At 36.7% G+C, this 12,941-nt stretch overlaps 1 protein-coding gene across 1 annotated transcript in view; it reads right to left on the bottom strand.

Annotated features, from left to right (window-relative positions):
• Pde11a (phosphodiesterase 11A) overlaps window positions 1-12,941 on the bottom strand; it is a 376,507-nt gene that overhangs the window by 198,027 nt on the left and 165,539 nt on the right. Inside the window, exon 5 of the mRNA XM_074071157.1 lies at window positions 11,387-11,451. Coding sequence (XP_073927258.1) covers window positions 11,387-11,451 — 65 coding nt within the window. The remainder of the gene's footprint in view (window positions 1-11,386; window positions 11,452-12,941) is intronic.

The raw sequence follows: 12,941 nt of genomic DNA on the forward strand, positions 1-12,941 counted from the left end.
GTAAGACACATGCACAGTAAATCAATGTGAGTCAACTCCCTGTATAGCTATTCTTATCTCAACCAGCAAAAACCCTTGTTCCTTCCTATTATTGCTTATACTCTCTCTAAAACAAAATTAGAAATAAGGGCAAAATAGTTTCTGCTGGTTATTGAGGGGGTTGGGGGTAGAGGGAGGAGACGGAGTGGGTGGTAAGGGAGGCGGTGGGGGCAGGGGGGAGAAATGACCCAGCCTTGTATGCACATATGAATAATAAAATAAATAAATAAATAAACACACAAAAAATTTCAGTTTTCAACAAAAATCTATTAAATATACAAAGAATTAAGAAAGTGTGGTCTAGACAGAAAAAAGAAGTTATTGATAGAAGCTGTCTCTGTTGAAAGTATAGTTGGACTTACCAGACAAAGAATTTAAATGAGACATTATAAATATATTCAAAACATTAATGAAACTATATGCAAAGAAGTAAAGGACAACACAAGGAAAAACAGTGTTTCCCAAAGAGAATATCAAATAATACAGGTTTTACAAAATAGCCAAGTACAAGTTCTGGAATTGAAAAACTCAGTAACTCAAATGAAAAATTCTCTTGGGTAAGGGCTTAATAGCATGTTTGAGAAAGTAGAAGAGTCACTGAACTTGAAGATAGGTCAACTGGAAATGTGTAGTCTCAGGAATAGAAACAAAAAAAAAATAAAAGAAAAAAATGGATGGAATATCAGAGACTATCAAGTATACGAGTACGTATAATGAGGACTCCCAGGAAAAGAGGAGGGAAAGAAGGGCTGGTGGAATGGCTCAAGTGGTAGGGCACTTGCCAAGCAAGTTTGAGACCCTGAGTTCAAAATCCAGTACTGCTAAAAAAAACTTAAAGAAATAATAATTAAAACTAACATTAAATGATTAAAATTAACATTAATTTACACATCAAGGAAGCTCAATAAAGTACAAGTAAACTACTACAAGTACTCCTGCAAGGGATCCACACCAAAACACATCATAATCAAACTGTCTGAAGACAATGACCAACACACAGCCTTGAAAACAACAAAAAGATGTGACTTATTAAGATAAGTAATCCCCAGTAAGATTAATACTCTATGATCAGAATTCATTGACACCAGAAGGCAATTGAATGACATATTCATAGGGATGACAGGAAGACTGTTAATGAAAAATTCTATACCCAGCAAAACTATACTTTAAAAATGAAGGAGAAATTAAGACATTCTCAGATAAACAAAACCCAAGAATATTTGTTTTCAGTAAAACTATCCTACAAGAAAAATTAAAGGAAACAGTCAGGTGTGGTGGCTCATGCCTGCAATTCCAGCTACTCAGGAGGTAAAGATCAGGAGGATTTCAGTTTAGGAAAAAAGTTAGCAAGACCCTCTCTCACCAACAAGTTGGATATAGTGGCATGCATTTGTGATCCCAGCTATAGGGGAGGCATAAGTAGGATACTTAAGGTGAGAATTGCCCACTGAGAGCAAAAACACAAGACTCTGTCCAAAAAATAACTGAAGCAGAAAAGGCTGAGAGCATAGATCAAGTGGTAGAGTACCTGTCTAGCAAGTCTGAGGCCCTAAGTTCAAACTCTGGTACTGCCAAAGATATAAAAACAAAACCAAAAGAACTAAAGGAAGGCCTTCAAACTGAAATAAAAGAACATGAGAGAAATGAACATTGCAGACGAAGATAAAAGTATAGGTAAAACAAAGATACAGGTAAGTATAAAAGAGAGTGTAAGTGTGTTTTACAACTTTTTTTGTCCTATCTCACTTTACAAAACTGGTTCTATAATTCAAAAATTATAAAACAGTACTGGTAGGCTTATCACATAAAAAACAAAATTTCTAGGGCAATAATAACACAAATGAGGGGAGAGGAAACAGAGCTGTATAGGAGCATAGTTTTATATACCATGGAAATTAAGTTAACATTAATGCAAACTAGATTGTCACAAATTAAGATATGAACTGCAATTGCCAGGATAACCAGTAAGGAAACAATCAAAAACCATATGTAGTAAAAGAAACGGCAAGAAATTAATGTAGTACATTAGAACATGTTTGTTTAATGAAAAAAGGCATTAATGGAGAAACAAAGAAAAAAAGCAGAATAAAGTACATCCTTGCCAGAGAAATTAGCAAAGAGAAAGAAATAGAGGGTATCCAAGTTAAAAAGAAGTGAAACTGTCCCTGTCTTCAGACTACATTATCTTATACATAGAAAGACTTAAAGAGGCCACAAAAAAGTTAAACTGGATAAATTCAGTAAAGTTTCAGGATACAATATACAGACAAAAATCAAGCATTTCCATATACCAAAAGCAAACCAGCTAAAGAAAGAAATCAAGAAAGCAATCCCATCCATAATAGTTACAAAAGAAAGAGGAAGGAAGGAAGGGAGGGAGGGAGGGAGGGAGAGAGGGACAGGGAGGGAAAAGGATGGGGAGTGGAGGGGAGGGGAGGGAAGGAAGAAAACCATGAATAAATTTAACCAAGGAGGTAAAAGATCTCTACAATGAAGTCTGTAAATCATTGTTTATTGAAGCACTCTTCACAATAGCTATGACACCGAATCATCTAGGTGTCCACTGACAGATAAGTAGATAAAGAAAATGCAGTTTATATATGCAAGGGGATATTATTTATGGTTAATAAAAGAAGAATAAAATCCTGTCATCTGTGGGAGCATGGATGAGTCTGGAGGACATTTCATTAAGTGAAATAAGCCAAGCACAGAAAGACAAATGCCACATGTTCACACTTACATGTGGAAGCTAAAAAAAAAATTGATCTCCTAAAACTAGAGAGTAAATAGTGGTTACCAGATGCAGGAAAATGGTGGAGGGAGGAGAGATAGAAAAGGGCTATTTAGGAAAAGGCTTGCAAGAAGGGTATAGCTTTGAAGGGAGTATTACTTGCAGACAAAGGTCTTAACACTGATTACCCCACAACACTATACAAATCACTTAACCTCTCTGAGCATCAGTTTCTTCATTTGTAAAATGAGAACAGTTGGATCTAACTCAAAAGGCATTTGTGAGATTAACTAAGACAACCTAAGTCTGACAGATACTAGGCTTCCAATGACAGTTAGTGCTCTTTTAGTAATTAAATAAGGAATCATTATAATGACAATATTGGATTCACAGAATTATACCTTCCTGGAACTCTGTTGCTGGAAGAAACATCTAATGGACACTATCTATTTTATCTTCCTCATTTAATAACTGAGGGTATTAGTCTCCTGGGGCTGCCATAACAAATCACTGCAAACTTGATGACTTAAAACAATAGAAATTTCTTCTCTCACAATGCTGGAAGCCCCTGGGCTTGTAGATCTCTCATTACAATCTCTGCCTCTATGATTTTATGGCTTTCCCTCTGTGTCTGTGTCTCTCTTCTCTTATAAGGATACCAGTCATTGGATTTACTGCCCAACCTAAATCTAGCATTATTTAATCTTAAGATCCCTAACTAATTACATCTGCAAACATCTTATTTCCTAATAAGATTCCATTTTGAGATTTGGGAGTGTACATGAACTTTGGATGAGAGGGCCACTCTTCAACCCACTACATTTATCCGAAATAACATTTAAAATAAATAAATTTCTAATCTTAAAAATTTCTTGGGTCTTCAAAGATTTCTCTCTTTCTATCACTATCTTCTCAGAAGTGGCCTGTAAAAACACAAAGTTTGGGTTTGGTGTGCTTAAGTCAACTCAAGTAACTGCACAGAATCACTTAAACAATAAGGCTCCAGCAAGAACTGACTACAGCAAACCTAAACCACACAAATGACAAAGTAGACATAGCAGTTTACAATTGAGCCCTACACATGGTTCATATAAATCTTCCACCTGCCCATCCCTGGAAATTTCTCAGTAGCTATGTTTTCCCTATAAGTTTCAACCTCCAGACATGTTCCTCAGACCCCTAAAAGACCTTGCTCTCCCCCTTTACTCTTTCACTTACAGCTGAATTCTCTTCTTCCACTCCTTTTAAAATAACCCCTGCTATGTTAGTAGCCTATTGCTGCTGTAATAAACTACCACAAATTCAGTGGCTTCAAACAGCAAAAAGTTATTACCTTACAATTTCCTTGGGGAGAATCTACTTCCTTGCCTTTTCCAGCTCCCAAAGGACACCCACATTGCTTGGCTTGTGGTCCCATTCTTCTGTCTTCAAAGCCATCAATGACGATTAGGTATTGGAATGAAGTCACTCTAACCTCTGCTTTTGTTGTCCCATCTCCTTCATTTATAAGAACCCAGTGACTTCACTGGGCCTATCCAGATAATCCAGAATGATTTCCCTATCTCTAGATCCTTAATCAGATCTGCAAAGTCCATTCTGCGATGCAAGGTAACACTCAGAGGTTCCTGGGATCTAGGCCATGGATATCTTTGAGGAGGTCATAATTCTGTCTACTGTACTGTTGCGGGAGTTTGCTAGCTGAGACACTGGACTCTTGAGCCAATTAGCTGGAAGCAATGTTTTATTGTGCCAGCACAGACTCAGCGGACTCACATCCAAAGGCTGAGCCCTAAGAACAAAGGGGTCTCACCTTATATACCCTTGCAAGCAGGTTACAGAAGCAAAAAGCAAGGTCTGATCCATATATGGTTATATTTAATTTTATTGGCTACCTTATCCTAGTGCTATGTGACTTTCCCCTCCCTGGTGCTACGTGACCTTCCTCATGTTCAGATTCCTCAGGCTTTATCTCTCTGCTATGCCATCCCTACCTCCCTGCTACTTTCTCAGGACTCAGGCCTAGTCTGTTTTCTTCTAATCGTCCTCCCTGTTACAATACTATCTCATCTTTCTAAACAGAACATTTTCCCTTTCTGTCCTCCTGAGGTATCAAAATAACCTGCATGCCCAAAGGCTCATTAAACATAGAGTTTAATTAGATTACTTAAGATTTCTAGCTTTTTTTCTTGTACCTTTTTAGTTATAACAAATGAAAATATAAGGTAAGGATTAAAGTTTTTTTTTTTTTAAAGATTGTTTCCTAGTGAGATAAATGTTTTCCCAGAAATCCCCTGTTCTCAGAGTGCTAAAATAGTTATAGAATTTGAAGGATTTTTTCTTTTAGAATTTGAGTTTTTAAATAACATTTTCACACATTTCATTAAATTATTATGTGAACAACAACCCATTTTAATTTCCTTCTAGAAATTATAGGCACCAGGTCATCATTTGGTGTTTTTTGGCACTGTAAGTATGAGAGTTGAGAAAGTACAATTTTCCAAGTGTCCATATTTATACCTAAAAGTTACACAAACAGAATATGGTCAGACATTTTAAACTAAATAAAAATCCTAACTATTAAGATTTCCATAAATATTCTTTTCTCTTTCTAAGTACATATGATCTATAAACAAACTACCCCATTAAGGATAGAAAAGAGGTTTAATAAGGCTAAACAAGAGATCCAGCAAAGTTTATGTAGACTGATTCACTATGCATTTTAAAATCGGGCTTCTTAGGAAAGAACCTAAAGTGAGTGCTAGAGAGGAGGAAAGTTGAATGGATTTGGCAAGATCTTTTTTTTTTTTAAAGTAAATATTGACAACACTGGATGATTGTGAATAATCAATGCATTAATGGTATTATATTTCTGAAGAGAGAGTAAATGTCTCTTTCTAATATGATTCTGGAAAAGACTGGGAAATCATGTTCCATTCCAGGAAACACCACTTAAGAAGGAGTCTGGTAAGCTGGAGCACATTCAGGGGCTGTTAAAAATAGGGGAGAAAAAAAAACATGATAGTATTTGATGTCCTCAATGCAAAAGAACTAATGCAGAAACTTTAAAATGACAGAGGCCAATAGGAAAAGGGGACCAGGAACTAGAGAAAAGGTCAGTTCGAGAAGAATCGACTTAGCATGTAACACATATGTTCATGAAAGCAATGCGAGGAATCTCCCTGTATAGCTCTCCTTATTTCAACTAGCAAAAAATGCTTTGTCCTTCTTATTACTGTTTATACTCTCTCTTCAACAAAATTAGAGATAAGGGCAAAACAGTTTCTGCCTGGAAGCAAGGAGGTAGGGGAGGGGGAAAGGGAGAGAAGAGAGGGGGGCGGGAGGTAGGGGAGAGAAATGACCCAAACATTGTATGCACATATGAATAAAGGGAAAAAAAAGAATTTTAAAAATGGGGGTGAAGAGTGTGGAGATTATGAAAGAAGAAGAACAAAGAGCAGTTCTGCACCTGGCAAAGGTAATGCTGACAGATCCATGGCAGTCTTCCAGTACAGAAACACTGTCACGTGTGTGAGGCAGTACATTTGATCCTTAGATTACCTTACTATGCCATTCCTTCAGTCCTTTCACATTACTGCTTAGATGATCTTTTAAAAAAGACACAAATTTCAACATGTCACTACCTGTTGTTACTCTCCTGTGAGCAAACAGGCAAGTAGCCAGTCTCCAAGCCGATTTAAGAGGGTTTGAGCATTTCAGAAGACCCTGTTAAGACCCTCATGGCATTCTGGACAAATGGATGCCACGGTGTTAGGAGCCATCACTAACAATGCTGATGATCCTGTGACAACAGCTCACAGCCTAAATTAAAGAATCCCAAGCATGCCACATTTCCTCTCTCTTACCTGAATGCCTTTGCTTATGGTATTTCCTCTCCCTGGAAGGTAACTGTGTTGCTATCTCCCACCACTTACAGGACTAACCATTACAGCTCCAAAAGCTTTCCTCTAGGACCACTTCTCCCAGATGAGCTGGTTGTCATAGGAAACTAGACTATGCTACCCCTAAATATACATTTGCCATAAGGATTATTTGTGTTGAAGGCAATTGAGAAAAAGCAGATACAAGAGATCTTTCCCATTCTTTCTTTGTCTTAAAACAGGACATAAATTTACAAAGGTCCCTCTCATCCCCTCTCTGTCAGCAAAGACAAAACTTAAACACCAAAAAAAACTTCAGACCCTTTTCTGCATGGAGATGGCATCAGAGGAATCATTATAGCAAACTTTACTAACTTTCATTTATTTTCCTTCTCACAAATGTTGCCCAACACTCAACACTTCCTTTCTTTTCTTTTGTCACTTCTCAAAAATTTACTGCTCTTTGTTGAAGATGCTATGTAAGCCATGGCTCTAAGCACCTCTTTAAGAGCCACTCATTTTCCCCTGGGTATCTCCCATGCATAAATAAGATATATATGTTAATAAATTCTATTTGGTTTTCTTTTGTTAGTGTGCTTTATTTTACAGGTCCCTGTCTTAGCTAAAAATTCAGAAGGCTAGATTTGTTTAATTCAGTAATAATGTAATACAAAGAGAGCCTCATTTGTATTTAAAATTACACCTTGCACAAACCTTTTATAGAAAATATTTAATTGCTTTGCAATCATTGATAGCAGACATATAGCCTAAATTGAGACACATTTGTATGTGAGGGAACATGTCTTTGCATGAGCTGAGGAGCATGAAGGAAAGAGACTATGAGACAGAAGTTTGAAGCATCTGAGCTTGATGGCCAAGGTGGAAGAAAAGTGGGGGAATCAAGAGAGTAACTTAGTGGTTGACCCTCCATCTGTGGTCTGGTTCTTAAGCTGACCTAATAGAGAAAGAAGGACTATAGACAAAACTTTGGGAGTTAAAAGGGTTGTAAAAATGGGGTACGCACAATAGGGGCCAAGTAGTAGACTGACTCATAAGAAAAGTGAGCCTTCTCCCTATTTCTGCACAAATTACCCAGCCATGCTCAGGCTTGCTGGGGGAGTTATGGCACAGCACTGGTGAGGAGTCCAGTTATGTCTGTGGGAATTCTGGAATGGACAGGAGGCCCATATCCAGCAGGTGGTGCTGTGCCATGACCAGAGGGAGAGGATTTATGGTTTAGAACTTGGGAGAAATGATGATTCAACAATACAATTGGCTTTAAAAAAATCTTAGAGACTTCCTGAAGTACTTCAAGAGTTGCTTTTACAAAGGTGTAAGGGGCATATACTGCAAGAGAGGAAATGAGTAAGCAGCCAAGTATAAATTATCATGTCAATATGATTATTTGTAGCCATAATCTGAAGGTCTTATAGAATTTGTTTTTTGGTTATGTTTATATTATAGTTTTAACTTACTTTTACCACTATTTACTGAATACTATCTCCAATGGACAAATTTAGAACAAATGGGTAGAAGTTACAGGAATGTACCTCACATAAAATGCATTTTTAACATAAAATTTCTTATCAATGGAGGAAGTCCATCATGCCAATGAGAATATTATCTCTGAAGGTGTTGTCAAGGATGTCCTGGAGGAGGTATTCATCTCATGGAGAAGGATGGTCAAAGCATTTCTAGTTTTTGAAATGGCTATGTTTGTTGCATGTAGACACTAGAAGACCAGCTATGATAAGGGAATTGGCTGTTTAAGATGCTAAGCAGAACTGGTGAGTCAACAATAAAATTGCTTTTAAAAAAATCTTCAAGAACTGTTGATGATAATCAGTAATCCTCAAACCAGAGCTTATCAGAATTGAAGTAGCACCCTGAAATATTGTGACATGAAACCATACAAATTATCCTTTTGAAGCTATACTATTATATTTCTGAATGATGTTCAGAGGACAGAGGTATTTAATGGACATTATGGCAAAAGCGTTAAGTGATGAAAGATTAAAGGAAAGATTTACAACGTATTGAGAACAGACTGTGATTTGTAGACTCGTAGCCTGTTTCATCATCCCTTCCATGACTCTGTCTTTACAGCCACTTCTCTTTTTCCTTTAACCTCTAAAAACTAACTTATGGAGCCCACATCTATAAGAAGAAAATTATTGGACAATGAAGGAAAGGTCTTCTGAGATAAATGAACATTCTTCATTAATTTAAAAGCCATAAATGGAACCATGATGAGGACTATCTCATAATGTCAAAGTTCAAAGGCACTTTTCAAATGTCTCTTTAAAGAAAAGCTGACCTTTCTTTTTCTTTCTTTCTTTATTATAATCAGAAAGTTTCCAAGGGCAGTCTGAGCCTTGGGTCATTTCATTTTGAGATGAAGTTCTTTCAGCATTAAAATAATCGAAATGCACAAGAACACATTCAACAGTACAAAAACAGTATTGGACCATTAGAATTTTAAAAGTTGTGTTTTCAAAAACTCCATAAAGTTCTTATCTAGAAGCAATATAACTTATATGAGGTTGTAACTAGCTTAAAAAATCAGAATCAATAGATATTTTCTCTAATGCATTTCTTGTTATTTTACAACATTCTGTTTCAGAAAATTTCCAAGTATATCGTGAGTAACTCTCTATATCTAAATATCTTTGTTAGGTATAGATTAGCTGGTGATATACAGATACACACAAATGATGATACAGATGAGAGCACAAATGCATTTTCATGAATGTAAAACCTCATTTTACCACTTTAATTTCTGTTTTAAGCTATGATTTACAGAGAGTAACATTCACCCTTTCTTCTGCAGTTTTGCAAATCGTGGCAAATGCCATTGTATATGCATTTGTTCATACATCACCACCACACACAAGACACAGAAGAGTTCCACAGTGGCCTCAATTCCTCTGTTCCTCTTTGTAGTTAACTCCTCTCTACCTTCAGTCTCTGGAAACTATGACGTGTTTTCTGTTGCTATCATTTTGTCTTTTCAAAAATTCCCTATAAATGGAATTTTACAGTATGTAGCAGAGACCTCTTTTAAATTTCATACACTTGGTAAAATTAAAGTAATTAAATAAAATGTCCATTTTAATGTATTGGCTTCCATTTTCTGAAATTAAAGGCAATAGTAGCTATGACATTAATTTACCCTTGAACAGTACATTAGATATTCCCTGGAGAGCCTTTTGAATATATAAATTTTTAGTACTTCATTTTCAATGTATTGCATCAGAATCTCTCAGCATATATCCTGAAAATTTAGTTTTTACCAAATTCTCCAAACTTGACTCAGACTGTTCAACCACATTTATAAATATTAACCCAAGAGAAATTCATTATATGGGATCAATGATCAGATTTTAAATTATGTGTCACAATGGGATCAAAGTTCAGATGTTGGGAGAGCTAATCTCTTCTTGGATGTGGGGTTACCATTTATTGGTTACAGGACCTTGAATAAGTTACTCAAACTTGCTAAGCCTTGATTTTTTCCTCTGTCTTGCAAGAATAAAATGTCTACTTCAAAAATTTGTCTTAGAGGCTAAGCATGGTGGCATACATTTGCAATCCAGCTACGTAATAGGCAGAGATAGGAAGATCTCAGTCCCAGGCCTATCCAGGAAGGAAGGAAGGAAGGAAGGAAGGAAGGAGGGAAGGAGAGAGGAAGGAGGGAAGGAAGGAAGATAATTAAGTGCATATACAACACTTACTATACTATCTGGTATACTTGGCACCTAAGGAATGGAAACTTCTCACATTGTTGATACTGGTATCAGTATTATCATCTTTGCCATTATCCTCATACTATATAGGAGTTTGACCTGTCTTTCACTAGATCTCTGCATTTTGCTCAATTTCATTATTTTTTTAGCCCTTCCTCTAGAGGTAACCAAAGTAAAGTGAATTTTTGTAGCATCCCAGCTATTACTTAGTGCAGGACAAAGCTAAGAGAAATTTGCTGGTTGTCCCCAACCCTCACTTTTGTTGTTATAACCTTGACAATGCCAAAAAACATCAAATTACTGGAAACTCTCACCTTTTTTTTTTTTTTTAGCAAGGGGATATTATCGGCCAAATATAAGCAAGATCAATGAAGGAAGAGAAACAAAGGGTCAGAATAAAGCAGAAAATTGGGTTTCCTGTATGATTAGGGACTATCTAAAACTTGACTTTGTAAATGAGCAGTTTCAGTCAAATGTTTGGTGCAGAGAGAAATTAAAACTGGTGGCCTAAAAAAAACAGGTTTCCTCTGTTGCTACTCCATTCTTTTTTTTGGGGGATGACTGTACTGGGGCTTGAACTCAGGGCCTTGCACTTCCTAGGCAGGTGTCTACCATTTGAGCCACTCTGCCAGCCCCCATTGCTACTTCACATTAATTTGCGAAACAAACTTGGATTCTGAATTCAGAAACCAGCATACTTTAAGATTTATGTCACTCCATCACAAGGTTCAGGTGAAAGGGAAACTATGAGGTAGCATTTTAATCATATTGTAAGTACTAAAATTTAGTCTTAAAAACTAATTGCAAGCTAGATGTACACGCATTTCTTTTTCAGCTATGGCTTCTTATTTAACCCCTGAAATAGAGAAGAGTGATATTTGCACTGGCTGACTTAGAGAAAGAACAACTACTTTCCTCACAGAATTACATAACACTGCTGACACCAAGGACCAAGAGCATCAAAAGACAAACGCAGACTCCAGGAATCTTACCTGTTCTCAGCATCAGCACTGCACTTTGGGGACAGCAATTCAAAGGATTTGGTAAACTTCACCACCTGCCATACAGAAAGACAGTAAATCCAGGTCAATTAAAGCTTTCTCACAGTTTGAAATGATGCAGTAACATTTTTATCCTTATAATGATTGTCATAATAATTGGAGATTTTAAATCTCTCTTTAGGATTAAAGAGAGATCCTAAGACAGAACAGGGAAATTCTATTCTACACTTTGTATTTTACTTCTTACATAGCATACATTGCCAATATTTTAATATATTTTATCAACTCTGTATATAATTTAACAATGAGCCATGTTGGTCAGGCAAAGGGACATCTTATTTGGATTCTCTCTCTCTCTGTCTCTCTCTCTCTCTCACTCACTCCCTTCCTCCCTCCCTCTCTCTCTCTCTGTCTGTCTTTTTAACAGGTTCAGGAAGTTAGCTTCCTTCTATCATTATTGTTCTCAGATGGACAACTTGGTTACTGAGAACGTAGAAAATGTCCATGTGCTTTTATTATTAGCTATAATTTACTCCTTACCTTAAAACAGGCCCTATACCAGAAGCTTCTTTGATTATTTAATTTCTGTATCATAACTAGAGATTTTTATCCTCAGAAAAGGAAACTAACCCAGAGTTTTGTGTGTGTATGTATATGTGTTTGTGTGTATGTGTTTATTTATTTTTTATTATTGTTGTACTGAGGGTACATTGTGACATTTACAAAAGTTCTTGCAATATATCATAGTGGGATTTACCTCCTTCACATCCTTCCTTTCCCCATTCTTGGAATAGTTTCAATGAATTAACCCATTTTTTTTTAAAGGAACTTGATCAGTTTCACACACACACACACACACACACACATACACATACAACCACACACAATTAAATGAGGTGACCGGGATTAAACTTTAGAGGGTCAGCTCTTTCAATTCGTCAAATGATGAGTTGGGAAGGCATGATTTCTGGCCCTCTTTACAAAATATATCACGTAATAAAAAAACTGCTCCCCCCATGGTGGAAGGAGTACATCTGAACATCACTGGATATTTCCACAGTTGACATTTAGATCTGCCTTGGCCAAACCAAATGCAGTCATGTTTTAAGGGCCTTTTAAATTAACCATTTAAAGGCTGGGTGCAGTGGCTCAAATCTGTAATCCTAACTATTGAGGTGGATATGGGAGGATTGCGGTTCAAAACCAACCCAGTCCACAAGAACACATCTCAACCAAAGGCTGAGCATGGTGGCACATGCCTGTCATCCCAGCTATGTGGGGAAGCACAAAAAGGAGGATGGAAGTCCAGGCCACACAGGCGTATAGCAAGACCCTATCTCAAAAATAACTAACACCAAAAGGGCTGGAGATGTGACTCAAGAGGTAGAGTGCCTGCCTAGCAAGTTTGAGACCTTGAGTTCAAACCCCAGTACTGCCAATAATAATAATAATAATAATAATAATTTATAAGGAACTGATAGGTACCTGAGAAAATGATTTGGAAATTGGGAATTGATAAATATTAAAAGTTTTATTAATGAATAAT

The sequence above is a fragment of the Castor canadensis genome, chromosome 4 (assembly GCF_047511655.1).
Source record: "Castor canadensis chromosome 4, mCasCan1.hap1v2, whole genome shotgun sequence".
Lineage (NCBI taxonomy): Eukaryota > Metazoa > Chordata > Mammalia > Rodentia > Castoridae > Castor > Castor canadensis.